Source organism: Parasteatoda tepidariorum, chromosome 9, assembly GCF_982258835.1.
Source record: "Parasteatoda tepidariorum strain Cologne lab strain chromosome 9, Ptep-v5.0, whole genome shotgun sequence".
NCBI lineage: Eukaryota > Metazoa > Arthropoda > Arachnida > Araneae > Theridiidae > Parasteatoda > Parasteatoda tepidariorum.
This window is the reverse complement of record NC_141763.1, coordinates 66065815-66092563: the sequence shown is the minus strand read 5'-3', so window position 1 is coordinate 66092563 and position 26749 is coordinate 66065815. Positions and strand designations below refer to the sequence as shown.

General features: G+C 30.8%; 1 protein-coding gene across 1 annotated transcript; it reads left to right on the top strand.

Annotated features, from left to right (window-relative positions):
- LOC110282383 (degenerin unc-8-like) lies at positions 1-26730 on the top strand. The gene is made up of 12 exons (XM_087151450.1): positions 1-248; positions 2118-2238; positions 3215-3339; positions 7497-7618; positions 10168-10328; positions 12671-12769; positions 15700-15799; positions 16490-16553; positions 18292-18343; positions 20514-20542; positions 23855-23927; positions 25842-26730. The coding sequence occupies exons 1-12, from the start codon at positions 1-3 to the stop codon at positions 26043-26045; spliced, it is 1398 nt and encodes a 465-aa protein (XP_087007576.1). The 3' UTR covers positions 26046-26730.
- The last annotated feature ends 19 nt before the right edge of the window (positions 26731-26749 follow it).

Here is a 26749-nt window from a genome sequence, read left to right as displayed (position 1 = left end):
ATGTTCAGTTCTTCAACGATAACTCCTGATAAGCAACTCAAACCAATAGAGAAGAAGTTTTATAAGAAGTTGTCTTTTTGTCGATTTCAAGCTCGTCTTATATTCAAAATACTTATGGTAGTAGGTTTTGCTATTCAGAGTGCAAAGTTTCTTGAAATGTATTTGGCATATCCTTCAGTTGTAGAGTTAGATGTGAGTCAACCTCATGAAGTAGATTTTCCAGCTTTTACTGTCTGCAACTTGAACGAGTAAGTTTAAGTTCTTATGTTATTTATCTGTACAAGGTGTTTTGTAATAACCACTCTTATTATATATATATATATACTGTAAAATACTTGCTAAAAATTAAGTAAACAAAGTAAAGTAGCAGTGAGATACATGGAAGTGACGTAGTGTGGGTATCTCGACTCTAATGGGTTGTTGAAAAGTGGCATTTGCTTATGTTAGCAGCTGTTCTTTCCATTCTATTTCGAGTAAGCCAAACTTGTCAAGTATCAATTTTCTTAAGTGACACATTCTGTATTCTTAGACAAAGATTATTTCACAAATATTTAAATTTTTCTCCATATATTTCTTACTTAACGCAAAGACAGGCCTGAAGCAAAGTAGACAGGCCTGAAGAAAGTTCGATGCAAATTAATAATTATGCATCGAAATTGCCAGGTACACAAAACAAAAATATATCACAATTACTTTATTTAAGTGATGGTAAATTCAAAATTTTATCACTATTAAGAAAAGTGGAATTTAATAAAAAATTTCATTTCAAAGAGTTTCTTATTGCCTTTTGCACTTTCTAAGTTTTCGTCTGTAATCAAGCAGGTTTTAATGTTTTAATGTTTCCTCGTAATTTATTCATCAGGTTTCGTTAAAGGTTTTTTTCCTGACTTAATTAATAATTTGAGATCTCTATTTTAGATAATTTCTTGATTTTATTTTCTAAAATATATATAAAAAGCGGAGGGGGAAAAACATCTTGTATGTTTATAATCCTTATAAAAGCTGAAATAATGCATAACTGCACTCTATTTTTTCGGGAGCAATATTAACATTGATGTCGGAAAAGCAAAATAAAGAAAGAAAAAAATTGTTACCAACTCTAAGCCTTTTACAGATTATTGACGTTAATTAAAGCAAAAAGAGTGAACTATTTTTCTTTGCTAATTAAGGAAAAAAAAGCAAACGAAAAATAATTCTTTTACAAATTGAAAATGTTGTCTATTGTTTTAAAAAAAATTAAATTCGTACATTTTTGTTAGCCTTAATAAGAAAAAATGTGATAATAATTAAAAAGAATACTGTAATAATGACAGAAGATTCACAATTGCAGACTAGCTTGTTATTAAAAACAAAATGTTAAAAAGCTAAAAGGTGAAATAAATACCTCTTTCTCGGTAATTTTGTGCAACTATTTTGTTTTGAAATACATACGTTGGAATATTTTATCTATTTTTTCCAACAGATTCTAGACTGATCTGAGAGTTTTTGCAAGATGCAAGAAAAATTAATAAATGAAAAGGAAATGCAATAGCTTTTAATGTCATTGACAACAATGAATTATGATTTCAATAGCAAGCTGTTAAGAAAAAAAATTTAAGGGGGCGTTGTAGATAAAAAGGCCATAAGACGCTTTCATTCTTTTAAAGTGTAAGGCAGGATTAAATTGGAAACAGATAACTTGGCCGTCGGTAGCTCACACATAGCGCTTTATAAATATAAAGGGGAAATTATGTTCTTTTTCCTATATGGAAATCGGAAGAAAAAAAAATGTGTTGTTTCTCACAGCAGTGCACACTTGAAAACCGAGTTCATCGTAATACAACATCTCTATCTTGAATAAAATAGTCATGGTTTTTAATATGAAATGGAACATACAGAAAATATATCAGCATAATGTTTTCTTTAAAGTTGATTTCAATGTACGCATGTTCGCCGTTGTCTCAGAAATATATATTCTTAGATTAACGCAGATTTTTGGAAGCATTCTGATATAAATGCTTCCTCAGAATATAATTCTTAAGAAAACTACTTTACATTTAGAACAAAAATATCCTTATTACGTGTATGTGATTGCAATTGCTGAAAACTATTTGTTTGTGTTCTTTTTCAATTTTCAGAATACGTGTTGGTCCTTACTGCAGAAAATATCCTTCTAAATGTGCAACAATAAATGATTATCCAAGACATTGCCAACTGTATCCGGAATATTGTCGTCTTGTGGGGCAGAAAAACATACCGGTATGTAATCATAATATATTTCATCGGAAAAAAAATAGACGCTTAGGGGTCTCCGTTAGTCAAATTTTACTTTTCTTTTTCAAAGCGATAAAAAAAATTACTAAAAATCAGCTGAATGAGAGGTACTATTACTATTTCCAATAGCTCAGGGACCCACAAAGTTTAAATTCGGCTCCTGTAAATCTGATAGAATCTAAGTTGAACAATTTAACTCCAACAGGCTTTTAAATCTTATCTACCTGGTCTTAGCCCACTTTTCCCCCCACATAAAACATTTTAATGCGATATCAGATGAACTTTTACACTTTTCTATAGAAACACAATGAAATCAAATAGTATTTAAAACTATTACACGTTTACGCCATAAATAAAACAGCATTGCATCGTTTTTTCAATATATATATTTTGCGCCGACCGGCCTGTGTAGGAGGCAGGGAACTGTCCCTGCACCAGAAAGGTTCTGGGTTCGAATTCCGGTCAAGGCATGGATGTTTCTTTCTCTCTATCTGTGTTTTATGTTCTTTCTCCTTTGTGTGTGAATGTGTGAATGTGACCCGTCCTATAAATGGGTTGTGGTAGTGTGACGCGGGCGATGCTGCTCCACTGCCGTGGCTTCGCCACAGGTGCCCACTGGGTAACGAAAAGAGAGTTAGCAGTTCTGGCACTTTCTGTGGCCAATGGACAATAGTTCCAAGTGCCCGCCATTAAATATATATATATGTTTTGCTAGATGTCTGCAAATCTCTATTTTTAATTCCAACGAAAATAAATGAAAAGCAAATAACGATAACACGATTTCAAGGTGACCAAAACAACACCATGACAACAAAAGTTTTAAAAATGTTTTGAAAAAAAAAATGCAATTGAGTACTCGAAGGTTTATAAAATTCTGGAATAATCATCTAATTAAGAAGGAAATGATTCAACTTTTATCCGTAGCTTATTTTTTGTTGTTATTGTATTCAACTGTTTATAGCTGCCAATCCATCCTGTCAGCGAATATAACTTGGACAGAGAAGAAAGACGCCAATTTGGTCATCAATTTCGTGGGCTCATACGCAGTTGTGTCATTGAAACAGATGGTGCAGAAGAAAATTGCACGTAAGAATTCAATATTAAGCTCTAACGGTCAATTTAATTTCTTGTGTAAACCGGGATCGCTAGTAAACAAAATCTTACACGGACAAACACTCACATGAACAGAAAACAAAGCAAACTCTTATGGGGTCTGAATATTGCAAAAAATGCTGCTCAGAATCACTGGTAACATGAACATTGTGGAATTTTTGTGAAACTTTTTTTTATTGGCTTAACCCAGTTAAGTACGTTTAATGTGCATACACATCGGGCCACATCATTATTGCGATGCATTTTACGTATATACACGTCGTGTGAAATAAAATATTCATTCACTGTCGAAACGTGAAATTAATATAAAACATACCATAAGAATATTATTTGGTAGTATGCCAAAGGTGGAACCAATAGAACTGTTAAATATTTTATATTGCGGGATAGTCGGGGGGAGAGCTAGCGACCCGAAACCAACTATTTTTAATCACAAATGATTCACCATTATTTTCCTTACATTGATTAAAAAAATAGTCCTAAAAAATGTTATAACTGTTAAAGAGATATTGGTATCAAAATTTTCATTAAATTTGTAATAAGACCACACTGTAAAAAAAAAAAAAATCTTGTAAAATTTACGGTTTAAAACTGGCAGCTGGGTTGTTTATGCAACACAGCAAAATTAAGAAAGTAAATCCGTAGCTTCAACACTTTTTTTATCATACAAAAACAAGTTTTAGCAATAAAAATTACGATAAAAATCAGTAATCAGACTGTTTTTTTTTTTTTTTTATCGTAACAAAAGTTTTTACAGCATATATAAATCTATCATTTTAACAGATTTTAAGCATATGGGAGCAAGTTTAATCTGGGAAACTTACGAAATAAATCTATACTCTCACCAAATGTGAATATTTTATGTCGGTAGGATTCGTATCGACCAGTCATCGCTGGGATTCGAACCTGAGTCCCTTCATTCGGAGGTGCGCACTCTCTCTCCTGAGCCACAGTTGCTCAAGTATTTTGCAAGGAAAATATTATGATATTGAAAATTTCGCTTCAATATTTTATCAATTTCACGATAAAGTCGAAACGCAATTTCATTTTTACAATGTTCAAAATCATAAAGTAATTGCTAAAAAGTAAAGTAAGAACAAGTTATCATAAAATGATTGGAGAAAAGGTAAAGTTGTAGTAGGGAACGCAAAACCGCATGGCAAAAACTAGAATTTCAACTGATTGTTTTAATCCGTTTGTTATTTGGGTGAAAAACGGAGAAAAACCGTTTTGTTAACAAAGCGGTTTCAAACCGTTAAATATGCGGAGAAATTCCAAAAAACATCGGATATTTTTTGAAAGGCATTTTCTCTGCACCAATGATTGGTTTTAATTACATACACAGAGAATTTAAAAATTTATGTCCTCTGTCAATTATAAACTATTCACGACATTTACTTCACCTGGACTTAGAAAGCATTCCTTCATATTTCTTATAACTGGTGAAGTAATTTTGGTAAGTTTTTCGCAAAATTTACAATAAGAACATTTGTCCTGCGTTTGATATGTATACACGTCATTGCTTAATTTTAATTCAAAAACCTTGAGGAAGATTTCTAAAATTTAAGTCTATACTTAAATGATTAAGCACGCGAAACTTCTTCTTTAGTTTTTTTTTAGAAAAGTTATTATTTGTACTTAATTTCTATCTCGATTAATCTACTCTCTAAGAAATTTTCCGAAACATCCTGAGAATCGACCGTTAATTTATTCGGCCAGATCCCTTCTCTGAGGGAAAAAAACCCACTCTCCAAAATTCGAATAAACATCAGCAAAATTCGTAGAGTTGGACCGTTAAATTAAACGTCCATCTCCTTTCTTCGGGAAGTCTATCGAACGTAGAAATGCTTTCATCGAAAAAAAGATCTTCATACTGAGAAACTGCCATCGGTTGTTAGAGATCATACCTTTAAAGGAAAAATGTTCAGAATGAGAATATCGTAATGATATCGGAATCAGTTGAAATGATACCAGAACCAGTTTAAACATAAAAGCCGGTATGAATTCATGCCTGAAATCGTGAAACCAGGTTTGGCAACCATAATGGACATTTTGTAACCAGTTTACGAATCAAATGGAAATTTGAAACTAATTAGAAAACTTAAAATAAAATATTTAAGCTAAATACGTAAAATTTGCAGCAACATTTTTACTGATTTTAATTATTTTGAATTCTTCTCAAAATTATGTGGTTGAATAATTCTGATTTAAGTAGTTTCAAATTAAATGTATTTTTCTGAAATATTTTTTTTCCCTTTAGCTTAACAAAAATTATTTTACACAAAATTATAATGAAGAAAACGGTGATTGAATAAAATATAAATTAATAAAATTAATGAATTTTAATACGAACTCATGCTGAACTAAAACAATTTCATAACCAAAACTGCATTTATCATTTTATCTAAATGAAATAAATTATTTTATTATCACATTTCAGTTTCAAACAATTTTCATTTTACTACCACTACCCAGGTAGCAGTGTAAGGTGGATTTTAATGTCAGCAACAACCTTTATCACAAAGCCCAACATGGTTTTTAAATGAGGCAAACTTGAAACAATGTTAAAGTTAACTATGCTAGTTTAAGCGCTTTGAGATTATCATTAAAGTTGCATAACAACGCTTTCATAGCGAGATTGAATCTGCCTTTATAAAACAAAGGTTAGAAGAACTTTCTGAAATCGAGGATGAATCGTCATTCGCAAATCAAGAGTGGAAAGCGTTCTCAAACCGAGGATAAATTTTCTTCTCAAGGTTTATTTTACATTTTATGCCCATCACTGAGACAAAGCTTATTTGCACTGGCCTTTATATACTTTTTTTAAACATTTTAAAAGTAAAGGTTGGCTTGATCAGTAAATTTTAAACACAAACAAAATGTTGCATTTGAGAGCCTGGACAAAGCTAGAAGGGAAAAAAAGGAAGAAAAAAAAGGTTTACAGTATTAGCTAAAAAATAAGATTTTTTGTTTTTAAAATAAAATATTTGCCTACCTTTATTCAATCTTTAAACACTAGATTGCCCAAGGAAGTCATTTTGAGTGCTTTTTAATTTCAATTAAAAAAGCAATGATGCATGTAAGGACACAATTTCTTAGAATATTGCGCCTTTTTGTACAACATTTAACTTTTTTATTGTTAATATTTACTAATAACTCGTTATATTACTGTAATTAATATAAATAATAGTAAAAATTAATTTTAAACAAATTTTTTGCCCTACCTGCCAACTCTTCCGGATTTTCCGGAAGATTTTATTTTTATATTTAAAGTGGTAGCAATACTCAGGTTATTCCAATTAACTTTTTGATTTATAATGATAATTATAGATGAGTTTGACCACCACTACACATAAATAATTACAATAAATATATTAAAGCATAATAATCCTTGCTCAAGCGAATTTCAACGGGATCAAAATATAAATATATTTTTGAGTCGGATTGTTTTTCGTTTATTGTTTTACAACCACTCTAAAACTCCATTCTCGGAAAGAGTGAAAGTTGGCAGGTATGCATTAGTTATTCTTTCACAATCCAGTTACTTTCACTGCTTTTGGGCAATATAGGTATGTACTAAGTTTCAGTCTTTCTAGTGTTAAGGAAACAAGATTTTCATACTAATAGCTCTACTAAGTTTAAAAAGGGATTAATTAGTCACTCTTTCTATGCCAACCAAATATAAACGATAACAGAATGCTCGCTGCAAGGTTGTCTGTTTTCTGAGTAATATATACATACTATAGCTTCAAAACCCACTCTGGTTGGGAAGTATACTCTTTTCTATGGTTATGACAGCCTCTGGTTACTGTCCCAAAAGTCTCGGTTTTGATCCACTTGTTTTTATCTAACTTAATACAAAATATGAAAAAAAGTATGGAAAATATGCGTAATACAAATTCTGACTCAAAGGGAAAAGATATATTATAGGAGAGTTATAAAATAGTTCCAAACAACAAGATTCGAATTTATTTATTAAGATTTCCACTAGTTTGATTCCTGAATGAATTAAAAGCATTCAACGTATTGTAAAAAACTGGATTTTAACAGCTTTATTGTAATTCTTAGTTACATAATCGTAATAATCTTTTAATGAAACACTTCGTAATATAAATGCATTTATATTTTAGAAGTCGTGCTCTTCTGATTCAATCTTTGAGTCATTCTCATACAACGCCATTTAATTGTTTCACGATGTATTCTTTAGACGGACATCCAAATACTAAACCAAAGGTAGTTCCTGTATCTACAGGTATGTACAGATTTTATCCGAACATTTCAAATTTTTACTCAGTAATCGCGACCGTCGAGTTAACTACGCAAGATTTCTTCGTATTATTACAATGTGTCTAGCTACTAATTTATCGACATTCCAGTCCATAATAATGAAACATTTCAAGTTTTTACTCAGTGATCGCAACGGACGAGATAACTCGTCTTCAACACAAGATTTCTTCGCCTTATTGCTATGTGTCTAGCGACTAATTTAACAACATTCCAGTGCATAATAATTTGTGTTTCGATCTTATTTTTTTTTCTGCTTTGCAATTTTTTTAACGAATATTAAATACTTTCGTGTCACTGATTTCAAATCTGCCATCGGTCTCCCTCCATCCAAGCTGCATTTTTTTAAAATGACATTTTTCTTCTATTTTTTTTATCGAACTGTACTGTGCGCAAAATAAAAAAACTTTTTTATTTTTAAAATTTTTTTTTTTATTTCCAATGAGCTGCACAATCGGTCTTGCCGATAAGCAGACCTAGTGCGTTCTCCAGAGGTGGTATCCACTCTTTCAGGACCACCACAATGGGTGAGATACCGTTGGTCTTGTTAATTTGGACGTCTAGTTTCTGCCACACTAGATGGCAGCACCGAGACTCTATTTGGATGCTAAAGTGCAAATAAAAAAATAAATAAATTAAAAAAATAAAAATAAAAAAAAAATAAATAAAAATAAAAAATAAAAAAATAAAATAAAAAAAATAAATTAATAAATAAAAAATAAATGAATAAATTAAATAAATAAAAAAAAATAAAAAAAAATAAAATAAATAAAAATAAATAAATAAAAAAGCTTTCCACCCTGAATAACTTTTGATCTAATGAACGGATATTCACGTTCTAGAACTCAATCTTAATAATTCGAGGGCGTGACTTCAAATGTACTAATTAATTAAAACAGATGATATTTTAAGTTACGAAATCAGACACACAAAAAATGTGCTTCCTCTGAATAAGCAGTATAGCTTTTTTTTCTGGTCAGATTCGGATTTCTGACCCCCAAAACATAGGGAGTAGCCGCAATCAGGGAAATATGGTTCACGTAGTTTAATCAGGAAAACGGTTCAAAAATTGGACCCTTAATGTAAATTTTATTTTTTGGATATTTCGCCATATCTTGAAAACTATTTAAACGAATTGAAAAATTTTTTTGCACACAATTATAAAATCCGTTTACCCAAAGATAATTCCATGTAAAAAATAACTTTTAGTAGATGTTTATTATTTTTTATTATATTATTTAATAATGGTCGAAAAAAATTTGAGTTGTAAGGTATAAAATTTTTTATATCATTTCAAAGGACGTAATTTTATAATTCAAAATACGAAATTTTAGCAAAGTTGGTCGAGTATTTCCTGAGAAATCGAATTTTAAAAATACGGCTTCTTTAAAATTCGATTTCTTAAGTTCTATTCGACCGATTTCGCTCAAATTTTGCCACACAAAATTACGTCCTTTAAAAGGATATAAAAATTTGTATACCTTAACTTTCTAAATTTGTTCTACTATAATTAATTAAAATAATAAAAAATAATAAATATGAATTAAAATTTATTTTCTGCATGGAATTATTTTTGGACAACCGAATCTCATAATTGTGAGCAAATTTTTTTGAATTCACATAAAAAAAGTTCTCGAGGCATGGCGATGTACACAAAAACTGAAATTAACATCAAGGGGTTCAAATTAGGGACTCTTCTCTTGACCAAACTAAGGGAACCATATTTCCCGATTACTTTGGGTCAGAAATCCGAATCCATTGAAAAAAAGTATGTTTATTTAGTGAAAGTATGTTTTGTGTCTGATTTAGTAACTTAAAATATCGTCTGCTCTAATAAATTAGCATATTTGAGGTCCCCCCGTCAAATCTTTCAGATTGAGTTCTAGAACGTGAAGATCCGATTATTAGATTATTCAGTGTGGTTAGTTTTTTTCAATTTTTTGCACTGTACAATTTTAAAAACATTACACACAGCAGGAGGTCAAGTAAACGTTGCAAAAAACCTCTAGGAGAGTTAGGGTACATCTTCAGGATTAAAATCGTATAAGAACCCGATCCTGGAAATTTCACCATACGCAGCTAAGCGAGCTTCCCCTATTGTACCATTAAGATTGAGTCCTAGAACGTGAAGATCCGATCATGAGGTCATTAGTTATTCAGGGTGGTCCGTTTATTTTTTCGCAATGATGTACAAAAAAATATTTATTTATTGCGCATGAAATCTACCATTACGGTAGTAGAGATTTGGCGGTTTGGGTAAAAATTTGACTGAATCCGTGTTTTTTTTTTTTTTTTTTTTTTTTTTTTTCTTAAAATTTTTTAAAAAAGAACGTTGATTTTAGTGAAGAATAGGGGTGAATTAATATAACCCTATATTAGCATTAAGAATATGGTTGGTCCTGTGTTTTCATTTTGCTAGAATATAAAACATCTTATCATGAATATATACATGAAATACATAAACATATCACGAAACATATTGAATTTATTATATATTCGTTGAATTTATCTTTTCAGTGATTCGGTTAATCTTAAACTTAGAAGTGGAGGAGTATCATCCTGAGCATTTATCAAGGGGTGCTCAAATCAGTATACATTCTCCATATCACATCCCCTCTCCTATGAGTAATGGACAGATTTTAGACATGGGTGCTATATACCGATTTTACATGTCAATGGTAAACTTCTGCCTTTATATTTATAATATATACATGATTCTTACCAACAATGATCTATTGTAGGGGTTACCAAGTGGTGTTCCGTGGAACCCTAGGGTTCCGTGGTTCAGTTAAAGGGCTTCCGCTAGGTTATTACTTCTTATAACTAGCTATAACTAGTTTTGAAACCTCTGATCATAATAAGATCTAAAGTATAATTCATAATTTATTAAATCTTTGGATAGCCCTTATGTAATCTTTTAAATTAAATTTTCTAAGAAATAGAAAGGAAATTTAGCAAAACAAAATATAGCATTTCCAATAACAATATATTAAACAAATTTAAGAAAAATAAGCATTTATATCGAAAAGCATTGCATTAGTATTTACTATCGTGCTTTCCAAATTAAAATAAAATAGGTAATTTCTTTTTCAAAAATACAGTGTTTCACTTTTTTAACGTTTATAACTGTTCTTTTAAGTTTTTATTTCAAGCTAAACTATAATTCGAATTATTTTAATCATTTTTCAGTTTATGTATATAGTACACCAAAAAGAAATTCATAAATAAACTAGCTACAGAACAAGGACTGCAGATTTAATTCTCGGATATTAAACTTAATTAAAGATAAGTAATGATAAGGACAATGAAAAATCTTCAATCCATTAATATTATTATAACATTGCTTCTTTATAATATTTTACAAATAATCTTTTATAGGTTATAACGTTCACTATTACCTTAACTTTAATTATAAAGTCGGGGTTTCGCCAAAAGAAGGTTAATTATTTTGGGTTCCGTAGTCGAAAAAAATTGGGAACCGCTGCTCTATTGAATAATTTGAAAACGAGGTTTTTCAACTATATTGGCTTAAATCCTTCAAATGTAAAATTATTTGGTAATTATTTTATGAATTACACACACAGTATGTTGAATATAATACTAAAGCAAAGTAAAGGGAGCAGTTGAAACAAAAATTCATAAGTAAAATTTAATCATTAGTTTTTTTAAAGTCTTTTAAATTGCAATTGCTGAGGCAATTTGGAATGTTTGTTTCGATATAATATTTTGCTCAAAGTTATTTTGAGTAATAATTTGTATTTAGAAACTATCAATTTAAAATTTTTCCTAAAAATGTACAAAGAACACGAAAAGATTGCTGTTTTCAAAATACATTAATAATTTTTTATTTAATTTTTTGCCATCGTTCATATGCAAGGTGTCCGAAAATATTGAAACAGAGGAGTTTTGCTTATTTTTAATATTTTGCTAAAAATTTTTTTGAGTAATAATTTGTTTAGAAACTCGCTATTTACAATTTTTTTATAAAAATGTATGACAAAGACGATTGACGTCAAAACGTTATGACGTTCATACAAAGATTGCTGCTTTTAAGTTGCATTAATAATTTTTGCATCAAAATTTTTTACTTGATTTACATGCAGGGTGTCCTAAAATATAGAAACAGTAAAATATTTCGAAAAATAAGCATCGGATCAAAAATTGAGAAATTCGCACGTGAAATATATTTCAAGAAGAGGCATTCAATAATACCAGATTCAATTTTTAATCTTTCCACTTGGTGTTCTGTAGGGTCAACTTCAAATTCTTAACTTAGCACTTATAGGCACTTTATTGCAGATTTGGTTGTTAAGGACAAAAGTGTCTTAAACAACCAATTTGCTTCATAGATGTATTTAGGCTCACAGATAGCGTGGTAACCGCAAAAAAAGACGTAAAAAATTTTAAAATGCATATAGCTCGAGATGTACTTAACAGATAATACAAATATAATAAGACAGATAATAAAAAATATAAGCGGGCACGTTTGGTGTTTTGAAGACCTTATTTAATGATACCAAATTTGATTCCACTTCACCATCTGAAGCAACACCTGGTTAAACCTTCTGGTAGAGTTTGGAGGTGGGAACGAATTTGGTGACATTAAGTAAGGTTTTCTAAACATCCAACATGCATACTTTTGTTTTTTCGATCAGACTTGTACATCACAAAATATCTCCATGCTAAACATTTTTTTTCTTGGCTTCATTTTGAAATTACAGCTGTAAGCAAAAATGCATTAACGTGTAAATAGTATCGGGGTGCATTTTTCAGGATAATCCAAATCTGCAACAAAAAATCGGAATGTCTATTTAAGATTTTGAAAACGATGCCCCCTCCTCACACCCACAGGGGGAAATTGAGGGGTCAAGTTAAGTATTATTAAATGTATCCTTTGAAAATATTTCGCAGATACATTTTTAGATTTTGCATTCAATATTCTGAGATATTTGTCCCTTTCATACTTTTTTGACACCCGGTATAGAATACCTTATTTTGATCTATTTATCACTTATTTCAGACTCGATTACAATTACTTAAAGCTCCTTATAAAAGTAGATGCCAAGATTATATGGAGGAGTGGAGGAAAAATGGCGGAAAAGGACCGATTACCCAAAAGGTTTGTAATTTTATTTTCTAATTTTATATAATTATAGTTTTATCTGGAAATCTCATGTAAACGATAGCACTTATAACTGATATAAAATTTTAATTATTTTTGGTTCCAATTAAAAAAATGTACATTTATTTGACGTCGTAGATTCACTTTCGTGTCTATGACGTTAGAATCTTGCAATAAAAACTTTCCGACTAGCTAGAGCAGTCTAATTTTAATTATAGTTCTCAATTTGATAACAGTGCAATGTCCAATTACTTCCTGACTGAGATAATCAATATTTATTGTCATTTTTTAGCCAAATAGAATTCGTCATCAATCGAAATTCCAAACACTTTCTGACTAGCTAGAATAAACTGGATCTCTAAGCTGAATCACAATAACTCCAATGGCATTTCTAATCATTCATACATTTTCGCCAAAATAATTTGTCTTCATTTAAAATTTTGACCACTTTCCGATTACCTAAAGCACTTAAATTTGTTTAGGAGATCCATACTGAATGATTAAAAGTTTTTTTTAAAACTGTTTTCTGATAACCATAAATATAATTAGTAATCATTCATTCACCTAACAGAATTTATCATCAATTAAAATTCTGATCATTTTCTGATTATTAAAAGTGAACATTGCTCGAATTAAGTTCTAAGCAATATGACAATTTCTGTTTAAATCATTTCTTAATCATTATCAGAAATATTTATTAAAATGGAATTGTCAAACGAAATTTCAACTCTTTTCCAACGCAAATAGCCTAACAGACACAAAATTAAAGTAAACCGATTTGACAGCGGCGTTTCTGAAAAATATTGAAAGTTTGAAAATATTTTCGTACTAGTGATTCAGTTGTTTTGATGTCAACCATATGTCTTTTATGCGCATGGGTTGAAAGAATTCTGGTATTGTATGTTTGCTGGTACCCTTTTTAAATGAAGTTCTAAAACTGTGCAACATATGCACCCTGCGAAATGTTTGATTTATAAGTATTTCATTCAATTTATATACTCCAGGATTTGGTTTATACAAAGCTCAGTGTTATTTGAAAATTTTATTTGGAATATATAATTCATTGACTAAATGTCCATATACGTATTAATAAACTTCATTAGAGATACAACAGTTTTAAATTCTTTATTCAAGCAAAAACTCATAAAATGGCTAAGAAACGAAGAAAAATAACGAAAATAAAAAAGCAAGATAATAAAAAAAATGCAGAAAATGAAGAAAAAAATGCAAGTAAGGTAAATGAAAAGTAGTATACCAATGCTAAAAAAAATTTGGTCAAAAAAATTTCTGGCCAATCACTGTTGGTATAATGCATCCATGTCCTGCATCAGTTAAGCATAATTAAAAATTAAATACAACTTCAAATGACTTAATTAAAAAAATAATTCGCCTCAAAACCGTACAAATTGGAAGTAATAGTAGGCATATTTCAAGTGCTCAAAAACAGACACTCATTTTCAAGACTTGTCACACGTGAATGAGAAGAAACAAAAGTGATTCGAAATATAAAACGAAAAGTTGGTGACAACAAATGGAAAAACAAAACTAGAAAAACCAAAGTAGCCGAGAGTGAATCTGAAAAATAAATACGAGATAAGAGAACAGAGCAAGAAAACCAACGTGGCGGATAAGGGCAAATCAAAGTAAAATGCATTTTCACGCACTGTGGAGTGGAGGTGAGGAACTTATATCGTTAACAAGGGAATCTGTCTGAATGAATGTAAAAAGATTCCAGAGCATCAAAATGAGCTTATGTGGCTAGAGTGGGAATAATTTTGGCATTGCCGAAGTTGAATTTGATTGAATTTGAACCCTTGATGTGATAATTTTTCCCTCGATTTACCAACGTCTATTTACGGTAACGATTTACCAGAAATTCTGATTTTCAAAATTACAGTTCTTATTATATCCCGAATAAACGGTTTTTATGTCATGCTCCCCAACCTTTTTGTCGCCGCGAACCGGTTAACGTTTGATGATTCTGCAGGGGCTCGCTGAAAGGGGGACGGACGTTAATTGTTTACATTTTAAAAGGTTTTGATTTGAAAATTTTAATTCAATTGTATTTAAGCATGTCTTCTGAACAAAATATTGTTTCATGTGCTGTAGGGGTGCAAACTTAGATGACGGATCTTAGTTTTAGGTTTATCTCAGATTAAATTTTATCATAGCTCACAGTCAAACTATGGTTCATAGAAAGTCACATAAAACCAAAAGAAATGCACGTCAGTAAATAAAAGGGAAATAATTTAACGCTTCTTGAATGGCCCGGTGACATTTGATCCACGGCCCGCTACCGGTCCGCTGCCCGGAGGTTGAGTAAATTTAACTGAATGAATAATTGTTATACTATACTGTAAGATAACAAAATTACTAAATTTTATCATATATTATTAAACCATATTTGCTTTAATTATATCAAAATCATTATCAAAGTGCTTCGGTAAAAACTTTTTCGTCTTCAAATAGGGCCAGAAACTCGGGGAGTTTCACCATATTCTGGTAGTTTCGACTATAATTTTTTCTCAGGTGCATGACGAAAATAAGAATATAGATTGCATTATTTATTTCTGCCCAACTTAGAGCTCAGTTTCAGCTTTTCCAGTTATAAACGCGAGAAAAGAATTTTCATAGATTATATAACATTATGTCGAGGTGCTTTAGGAGTCATTAGTGCTTAACATAATAAAAATAGGATGTCGCTTATGTATCTAATAGAAGAATTTTTCATCATGATAAGAACAGTTAGTTTATGTATTGATTTTATCTATTTAGTAATGATGATGCTTTGCTTATCTTAATTGTGTTACTTCTCTTTGCTTTGATTACCTTACTTTGCCTTGCTTATGTTACTTATCTTTGCTTTGCTTATGTTACTTATCTTTGCTTTTCTCATCTTACTTATCTTTGCTTTGCTTATCTTACAGATGTGCAAAGAAAAATGCAAACTTGATCGCTCTTTGGAATTGTATGGATGTGTAGATGCTCGCGTAGATTATCCACACAATGAAACTATATGTGAAAAAGGTGATTTATTTTAGAATTCATAGTTGGTGTTCCGTTATAAGCACTCCTAATATTTATTTTCAGAATAATTTTTTTAAAATATGTCAATCAAGTCATTAGAGACTCAACTCATTAGAGATCCCAAATTAATATTAAATAAAAGTAATTATAATAAGTATTAAAGTAATAGTAATATTAAAGTAATAATAATTAATAATTAATAATAATTAAAGTAAAGAAAAACAACTAATGAAATATAAATACGGGAAATAGTTACGGAGAAAGGCAGTCAAGTGAATTTCATGCTGGCCAACAATCAAACTGGTTTTAACATTTTTATCCCAAGATCCTTAATGATGATTAGACAGATTTTAAGCGTCGTTTTTTCATCGCTTAAATAATGATTTGCAGATTCTAATGTGTATACTTTTTGATCTGATTTTTGGCACGAAATTTAAAAATATATATAAATATTATGGTGTGCCTTTTCATTCTGTAATTCCAAAACATTAGCTAATAAAATTAATGTTTAATTTAACAACACCATTCATATAAACATGAAGTTGAAAATATTTTTATTTTTATTTTGTGAATGAACGTTTTATAACTGCTAATTAGAATCTATTATTATTTAGCAATTTTTATATATTGCTTATATTTTGTGAGTTTATTAAATATTTAAATGAGAACAATTTAACCTTGTTATTTTAGTCATTCCTCGATTTCACCAGGAAGCTATGCCTGTATGTGCAAAGAAGTGTGGAATGCCGTGCAAGTAAGTGAAATTATTTTTATTAGTGGAATAGTATGCTATTGAAATGTACAATTGTGCACTTTGTGACAAAAGCATGACATTTTCTTAATTATATTAGTACATGATATGAACATGATTCTACGATATTGTGGCACTCTACATTCCATTTCTAGCTTTGGAAGGAGAGGGTTGACTCAAATATTGCTATCTAGACAAACGATGTATTATTTCTGATGAAATTATTTACGCTGAAACGAATGAGCAAATCCCGAAACGATGGAGCTAATGTTTTTTATGTTATTAAGTTTTAATGTATAAAAAGTGCAATTTTTGAATTATACATCTTTATACATATGGCATTGCTATCTTGACAAGTGAGGCGTTGTGTCTCATGCACGTTTTTGCGCTAAATCTAAAAAAACTTAAAACTAAGTCAGGAGACTTATAGTTTAAGAGTATTGAAGGTATTATGAAAAGTACACACTTTGGATTATACCTTTTTTTTATTCATAATTAAACTTAAAACTGAATTCTTACTCACAACTATCTTAAATACTATTAGCTCTATTGACTTTATTTTGTGCAAGAAATGCTTACAAACAATTGGAGAGTTTCCAGATTAGAGTTTTAAAAGCACGCTATAAAATTGTTCTAAGGTTTTAATCTTTTCAGTTGTAGTCTTTTTCTAACAGAATTATTTAAAATATTGATAAAAATAATTTTTATTAAATAAAAAAAAAAATAGATGTCACGTGAAAACTATAAACTGAACTGTTTGAAAAGTCGACAGTCAAACGATTGTTTCACATGTTTAAAAACTTTGGAGCTTGCACCAAAAATTCCGTGTCTCTGAACTTATCAAATGCCTCCTTTATCTTATTTAGTAATCTGAAGACGTTTAAATAAGCATAGATGCAAAACTGTACTTTTTGTACATAAAAGCTTTAATTAAGCTGTTTTTATAACGTTGGAATCCTGTCGATACTATTTTTATTTCATTCAGTTAAGCACAAAAAATATAGGAAATAATACCTAATTTGTCTAGATAGTAATGTCAAACGCATTAACAGGCATAGTTAATTAATTGTACTTTTTACAAATAAAACCTTGAATGTCAAAGCTATTAGGGTTTAGCTGCTTGGGTTTTGTTTATTCGGCTTAACATAAATAATGCACCAGAAACAATAAATCATTACTCTTAAATTATTAGTAATTATAAGGCCATGCATTTCAAAATGTAGCACAAATTATGTCATGTTCCATATTAATAACTCCTTAAAATTAAGACTGAATTTGCTTCCAATTTATACTATTTATTTAACAATTTAAGTGTATACAGTAGTTAAAACGCAAAATATTGTAATAGTTTAAGTGCAAGCTGTTATCATAGTTTAAATGCATGTAAATTTAAGTCAGCTGATTTATAGAATTGAATCTACTGCTTTTAAATTATTACCTAAGAGCTTAAAAGCTACATGTTGTGATATTTTAAATGTATAGTAGTTTCAATGCAGTTTATTCTAATAACTTAAATGCAAATAAATTAAAAAGCTAATTGCGGAAGGTTTATTACAGGATTAAGTTTAATGACTTTATATTGGATAACTTTATATGGTTTTTTATTAGGATTAAATTTATCAGTTAAACTGTCACTCAGTTATAAATATAAATTATGTTCATTTTACGCGCCATTTAAACTAAAGGTTTCTGCATTAACACCATAATTAATGTCTTTATTTTATTTTCAAAAAAAAATTAGGTTTGATAATTATGAATTTCAAGTACAGCAGTCTTTTAGCGAAGGATTCCGCGTAAGTACAAAAGTTTGAGTTTGTTAAAGCTTTGCATGATATTGTACAGTAAATACTTATTATTTTGCTTACTATAGTTCTTTTTGAAGTTAAGAGTTTCTAGGAAAAAATCGTGATCATAGAGTTAATAAATGGTTATTTTATAAAAGTCGTTGAACATCCGAACCAATTGTGGGCTTACGTCTACTAAGGTTCAACTCAGTAGCCTTGTAATTTTGAACTCAATTCGGAAGACAAGGGAACTCCTGGATCAAGTATTGGGAGAAATTTGCCTTCGTGGTGGACTTTTTGATGGAACTGACCCGTATTTGCGTTAAATGGAGAGGAAAATCACGAAAACTACCCATGGTTAGCTTGAAGGAAAGGGTTTCTAACCCGTGATCCGTCTACGACTGAGGATATTTTAGTTCAGCGCTGTGGTTGATGTGAGCCAGTATATGGAATCCGTATAAACCAGCCATCGCTGGGGTTCGAACCCGGTTCACCTCATTGGAAGGCGAACGCTCTATCCTCTGAGCCTACATGGCTCGTTTGTATAACATTGTAACATCTTAAATCTTACAAATGGAAATTATATGTAATTTTAACAAAAAACAAAGGCGTATTTTGATCACAAATTAAAATACCCCTTTTCTGACTTTTTTAATTTTTTTTAGGAATTAAAATTGTCTTTTTTTAAGTGATGATATTTCGTGACTTTTTAAAGTGTCCATCGAGGAAGAAAACTGAAATTCTTCAATGAAAATATTTATTAAGCTTGAAACTGAGTTGGTATGGAATTTTTCTGATACACTAATTATCTTGAAGTACAATATTTTTGAGTTTCTGATGAGTTTCTTCAAGTGACTAAGTTTTGTTTTCTTTCTTAAATTGCTATGTGCCTTAAAACAGTAGTTTTCAAGTTGTGTCCGGTAGAATCCAAGGGTTCTATAATAGAGTTGTAGAAATTCCGTAATTTAGGATTTCTTTGAAATTTTTAACTAGATTTAAATTCAATCAAAAATCTATTATTTGTTTAATTTTTCGGTTGCAATTATGAAATTATTTTAAAAAATGTCAGTAAGAAATTTCCTTTTCTTAAAAAAATGTAATTTCTCAAATTGCAATAAACAGTTGTTGTTGTAGTCCATTTATGTTGCACTAGAGCTGCACAATGGACTATTGGCAACGGTGTGGGAAACAACCCTAAGGATGATCGGAAGATCACAATTTTGCCCCCCACTTCGGTAGCCTGACAGCCTGAACGCGAAGTCTAGTATTTTACGGTAGAGCAGTTTAAAGAGGAGCAATACCGCACACCCTCTGACCGGACGCAGACTGATCCAAGTGGTCACCCACCCTCACACTGACCGTAATCAGTGACGTTTGACTTCGGTAAACTACTGAGAACAGTGTCTTAATGATCAGTCCACTGCCGAACTGCAGTAAATAGACAACTTATGGAAAAGACATGAATTTATAAAAAAATTGCATTAGTATTTCCCGTCGAGATCTTGAAACCAAAATAAAATAACTAAGTTGGTTAATATAGAAATATGTTTTCCTAATTAAATATTTTCGACTTTTTTAGCAGTGCTTTAGTTTTAATTTAAAAGAAAACAGCAATTTAATTAATAGTGATTGTTTTCCTCTTATGTCTGAACATCTAAATCAAATGCATTACTAAACTGGATAAAGCTCCAGGACTGCAAATTTGCGTCGAACATGAAATCTAATTTAAGATTATTAATGAAAAAATGTAATAATTTGATCATTAAATTATTATAATGATCTTATCTAAGACTATTAATGATAATCTAATCACAAAAATAATTCCTCTTATTAAATATTTTAAAATTAAAATTGTATTTAATTGGTTATTACGTTCATATTTGTCTTCATGTACTATAATTAAAAAGTCGAATTTCCGTCGAAATAAGGTTGATCATTTAGCATCCCATAGCGGCCAAAAATTAGGAATAGCTCCAAAATATTTAAACGAAAACCAAAATTTCAAAATTAAAATAAAAATATTATAGTCTGTATTATTATAGTCTGTATAGCTTTTAGTGTGTGATTATTCATAAATATATAAAGAATTTTTCCTTTATATTTTGCAAATATTTTAAATAAATGTATTTAACCTAAAGAATTTATAACTCTATTTTTAATAAAAATATTTTCTTTTCAGAAGGATTGCATTACTGCCCATGACTTAGCGTAAGTCACAAACTCATATTACTATGAGTAAAATATATATCTATTATAAAAATCTGTAAAATTCATCTCAAATTTTTAATGAGGTTTGTTTGATTCTTTTTTGTAGTTTATTACTTCCTTTTTTTATCTACACTGGTTATCATAAATTAAGGAAAAATCACAAAAATAGCGATAACTCTTTCAAAAGTAAGCCAAACCGTGCAAAATTTGCATATGTTGTCCACTAAGAGTAGCTGAGTAAAATTGCAATATGCAAATTAGTGGCGCTGCACTCGGCTTACGTCATCTGCCTGGAGCATAAAAGTCCAAGTTTGAGAGAAAGCACACAAATTTTACTGTGATTGCGACATTGAAAATCTGAGATAGCCAATTCGTAATAATGACCTCTAGGCATCATTTGCCTGAAGAACTACGATGGAGAGCCATCGGGAGACTAGAGGCAGGGCAGAGTCAATCAGAAGTGGCCAGATGGCTAAATGTGAGTCCATCTGTGGTTCATAGACTTTGGAGGCAATTTCAAACCACAGATTCGGCATCTAGGAGGTTCAGTCAAGGACGGCCAACTGTTACGACCAGTGCCGATGACCGATATTTGACATTAAGTGCACGCAGGAATAGAACCGCTACTCCGACACATCTTAGATCCTCTCTTGCTGCAGCCACCGGAAGGTTGGTGTCAACGTCAACTGTGCGCAGAAGGCTCCACGAAGGTGGTCTGTATGCGAGACGACCAGCCATTTGCGTGCCGCTCACATCACGCCATAGGAGAGACCGTTTGCAGTGGGCCCGACAACATGTCCACTGGACGTCAGATCAATGGAGGCCTGTTCTCTTTACGGATGAGTCCAGGTTTAGTCTAGAAAGTGACAGTAGACGTTATTTGATATGGAGAGAACCTGGGACCCGTTATCATCCATCAAACATCCGTGAAAGAGATGCATACGGAAGAGGCAGTGTCTGTGTTTGGGGAGGCATATCCTTAGGAGGGCGCACATACCTCCATGTCTTTCCAAGGGGAACCGTGAATGCTCAGGTTTATCGAGACAACATCCTTGATGCTTATGTGCGCCCATATGCCGGGGCAATTGGTGATTGCTTCCTGTTACAGGACGATAATGCAAGACCACACAGAGCTCGCATTGTTGATGATTATCTTCAACAGGAAACAATTACTCGCATGGAGTGGCCAGCTCGATCCCCGGACTTGAATCCTATCGAGCACGTTTGGGATGCTCTAGGGAGGCGTGTATCTGCCATCAATCCGCCCCCTCAGACCCTTGCCACGCTTGCAACTGCTTTACAAGAGCAATGGCTCTCACTTCTTATTGAACTGATAGACCGCATAATTGAAAGCATCACACATCGCTGTTTGTGCTGTATTGCTTCTAGAGGCAATCATATTCCATATTAAAGGTACTTTTTCTATTGCAAACCGATACTTCCAATTTGTTTATTTTATACATGTGCTAATTTCTATACTACTATTAATGTCTGATAATTTCTTTTTATGTTGTTTAATACCTTACTATGTGTTGTATATTGTGGGTAAGTTTCATAAAATTCCATGTGTAATTTCTTGAGTTATCGCGATTTTTGTGAATTTTCCTTAATTTATGATAACCAGTGTATTTAAAACCACGTTTTTTTGCAAATTAAAAGCTGACTGGGAAGTATTTCTGGAATTCAAAAAATTAAAAAATGAGTCCGATAATTAAGAATTATAAACCTTTGCGATCTATTTATAACTCTGTCCTACATAAAAAGAGATAATTAGTTAGTTATGTGAAATTTGTTTTTGAATGACTTATTTCTGATTATTATTATGATGATTGTAGTGATTATTATTTATTTTTAAATGATTTATCAGCTAATTAGTGTAATTAGTGTACCACTTCTGCTTCGAAAAATATTAGACAAGGGACAGAAATAATTTTAAAAAGAAATGGATTTCTAAAGGTTAACAAATGCTTAATTTTTATCTGAGAACAGCCCATTAGAGTAGAATTAGAGCAACTTAAACAACCAAATCTAACTTTTCAATCATTATGCGTTCCACACTTTTCTTTTCTACTTTCAAAAGGTTAATTTTTAAGGTAAAGTGAAATTTTAGTATGTAAGAACTAAATCAGACAAAATAATCAAAGTAATTAAAACTAAGCATTTTGATTACTTTATTGAAATAATGAATTGAGTCATATAATTTCAATAGTTTTGAAAAATATAGCTTTAAGTAATTATAGAAACCAAACTATTTTGTTTCAATTAAATAATCCTAACTTTATTTGCTTCAAAAATGTATAAATAGGAAATAACAGTCGACGTGTTTCAAGGCGCCCATTTTCAAGACTTGTCAGACGTGAATGAGAAAAAAACAAAATTGATATAAAATATAAAACGTAAAGTTGCCAACGAAAGAAAGGAAAAATAAAGAGGAAAAACAAAAAAAGTATGATTTGCGCTTTTCAGTCACTATATTTTTACTCCTGTTTTTCACCTTTTTACGGCACCGGGATAGCCATGCTGGTAGGGCATTGGGCCTATGTCCGAGAGGCCGTGAGTTCAACCCCTGTAGTTCAACCCCTGTAGTTTAAAGACTCATCATGTACCAAATTGTGAGTGGTGCAAGCTAAATCAGTCGTGGTCACAAAGTCCTCCAAGTTCTGATAACAAATCAATACTTTTTGGGGGTAATGGGGTTTAACACGAGATTGATCATTCTCTGGTTCAGGCCAATATTACGATCTGCGGATGGATTAATGGTGTGTGGATGTATCTTTATTGTAAAACGTGATGTAACGTATATATGCTGTCTCCGGATCATCCTCAGGGTTGTTTCTTAGCCCGTCGCCAATAGCCCATTGTGCAGCTATGGGTGAAGTAAATAAGAGTTCCGTACCGTAATATCTTAAATATTTTTTTTTCTTGACTTGTTTTTCTAGTTTTGTTTCTCACCTTTAGTTTCTCTTCCCTCGTTGCAACTTTAAGTTTTATGATTTAAATCACTTTTATTTCTTTTCGTTCATGTCTGTCAAGTTTAGACGGGCTGCTGTTATTTCCTATTTATGCATTTTTAAAGCGTTTGAAGTTTTTATTCAAGCAGTAAACTATTCTGTTATTTGCTTAAAGTATAACTTTATGAATTAACATGTATGATGTCTATTTAAATAAAAAGAAAAATTGTTAATTTAAATCTATGAAAAGAAAATCATTTAAAAGAAAGAAAAATAAGCAAGAAATATGCTATTTTAGTTTTGAACAAAAAATTGTAATTGTAGTAAGCACTAAATATTCGTTATTTCAATTTTTTTACAGATGCAGTACTCTAGTACAGATATTTCTAGAAAACATGGAAATCAGTACTTTTACTTATTCTCCTCGACTGGAGGTAAGAATTTTAATATATATATAATTTGTTAACTTTTATCAACATTTTACGTCATATTTTTACTTCTTTTAACTAGTCATATTTGGTAAAAAATAAATCAAAACATTTGATAATTTAAAAAAAAAAAAGTAAAACTCTTAAAATAAACGAACATAATTCCCATAGTTAGACCCATTTTTAGAAAGAAAACTTTTATAGGGTAAACGTTTAAATGAAAGTAAATTATTTGAGAAAATTCTTCTTTCCATGAAAAAAGAAAACACTTTCTTTCTGAACATCAAATAACTTAAAAGAAATGTGGCCTATTTCTCTAATATAAAAGAATATTTTACATAAATTTTATCAAAAGAACATTGTAAGAATATAAAATTTGGAAGCAAAACAGTAACAAATGGCTAATTGGCATATTTTTCTAACATAAGAGGATATTTTACATAAATTTTATCAAAAGAACATTGTAAGAATAAAAAATTAGGAAACAAAACTGTAACAAATGTAACCAAAAAAGTACTGTTCATTATTTTTACTTTTTACTGTTTTTTACCAATTAGCCTAAGTAAATAGAAATAGCTTTTATTGGAAATGTAAATATAGTAATTCCTTGATGCCATTGTAGGAAAATTCTTTGATTGTAGTTATCTAATCGTTATCCACCTTCTTTTCGATGCATCTGTCAACAATTTGTAATAAAAGCTTTCCAAATGGCAAACGCCAATTCTAGTTAACCAAGAATCATGGAAGTAAAAAATATATAGGGTTACCCATAATCCATTAGTATTCCAGTCCCTTTTTGGGGACATTTCTACTTATTTATCATAAGCTGAAGGTAATATCTATTTCAAAATAACTTTGGCGAATTATTTTCTAGAAGTTTTTTTTTCTCATTACTTTTAACTAAAGTTGTTTGTTCGTACAGTGAGATGAACATAAATTTTTTCGGTCAAAAATGAAAGAAATGAAGTATTTCCAAGAGCTACTTTAATTTTTTTAATGTTCAAAGAAAATAATGAGCCTTATTTAAAATAATAATGAGCCTCACTTAAAATAACAAGTGTAATAAAAGTCAGATAAAGATAACTTAAAAAAAAATATTAGATTTGAGCTATGTTTATCTTAATGAAATAAACTTTAACAATGAATATTTATATGGAATTAAATATACATTTTATATTAATGATCTTCCTATATGTAAATAAAAAAAGGAGTTTTTTTTTACACATTTTATTCATAATGTAGTCATTTGCATATTTCTGAATTACACAATCAAACGTTATCTTTTGGAAGGCCTACAAATAAAGCCACACAATGCTCCGATTGAATGAAAGTAATTTACATATCTTCGACGTACGTACCTTAAGGGAAAAAATACTTACTAAAAATTAGATAATTACCGTCAAAAATAATTACTATATATTAGATAAAAGTCTTGAATTTAATTTTTCTGTGGCTGCTAAAGAAATCTCTAATTTACAATGTACCTTCACATAGTGCCACTTTAGGATTACCAGAGTATGATTTCCTTCGTTTAGTTCGCTTCTTTGTCATTTTTACTCTTCCTTTCAGACATAGTTTATAACACCTTTTACTTTCATTGCTTTGAATATTGTAAGTTTTTACGTAGAAACTGAATCTGGATTTTTGTATCATTAAAAAGAAATTAAACATATAATATATTGTTAATAACGATAGACTAATCAAGTTAAAATCAAAGAACTCAATCAATCACTACATTGTTTCCAAACGCAGTGTAACTTTGTAGTGCAACTCTACTAAATAGTGAAGTATTTATCATGTATTAATAATGTTTACCTCTAGTCAGTAAATTTGAAATGAACGCATTGTATTTATACAATGTATTTTTTTTTTGTTCATTTTCTTTTAGACTTTTCAAAAAATTATTTTTGTATTTTTTAGCCAGTTGGAATTCTTAGTTGGATTGGAGGTTATGTTGGACTTTGGTTGGGGATATCATTGATACAAGTTTATGACTTTTTAGAGGCGCGAATATTCAATGGCATTTCATATCTACAGAAGCGTCACGCCCGAGACAAGAAAAGGAAACACAGGAGAAAATTAGGTTTTGAAGGATACCAAACAAAATTGTACAGAAAACATTAATGTGTACTCAAAATGTAAATAAACGACATGAATATTTTTATTGCTTCAGAACGATTTTGTTATATGCCATACCATGTAACAAAAACGGATGAAGGACTCAGCATAAAGTCTTATGGAAATTAATTCTCTGTCAAATTGGCTAAAAATCAACTATGTTGTTCAAAACATTCTCCGCAGAAGTTAAGTAGTTTACAAAGTAGATAATTTCCAAGATACAAAGCCTCAAACATAAAAGATGTATGAAGATTCGCTTTGGTCAAAGGTGCTTTAAGCACACTTGCGCACAGCATTGAACATATGGTACTTGCGCTCACGTTGTGAGTGGTTTTTAGGGTTATGCGTGGTAGAGAGAAAATATCAAGTATTCATCTTCGCCGTAGTGGCTCAGGGGATAGAGTGTTCGCCTCCCAATGAGGTAACCCAGTTTCGAATCCCAACTGTGGCTGGTTGATACAAATTCTGCTCCCGGCTAGCATCAACCACAATGCGAACGTAAAATATTCTCAGTGGTAGACGGATCATGGGTTAGAACCCCCTTTCCATCGGGCTAACCGTGGGAGGTTTTCTTGGTTTTCCTCTAAATGTAACACAAATGCTGGTTAGTACCATCAAAGCTCCTCCACGAATGCTAGATGTGTGATCCAGGAGTTTTGTCTTCTAAAGTGGGTTCAAAATTACAAGGCTATGGTGTTGAACATTGATAG

Coding starts and splice junctions, on each gene's coding strand:
- LOC110282383 (XM_087151450.1), top strand. CDS start 1: ATGTTCAGTTCTTCAACGATAACTCCTGATAAGCAACTCAAACCAATA. Junction 249..2,117: donor ACTGTCTGCAACTTGAACGA/GTAAGTTTAAGT, acceptor TTCAATTTTCAG/AATACGTGTTGGTCCTTACT. Junction 23,928..25,841: donor CTTATTCTCCTCGACTGGAG/GTAAGAATTTTA, acceptor TGTATTTTTTAG/CCAGTTGGAATTCTTAGTTG.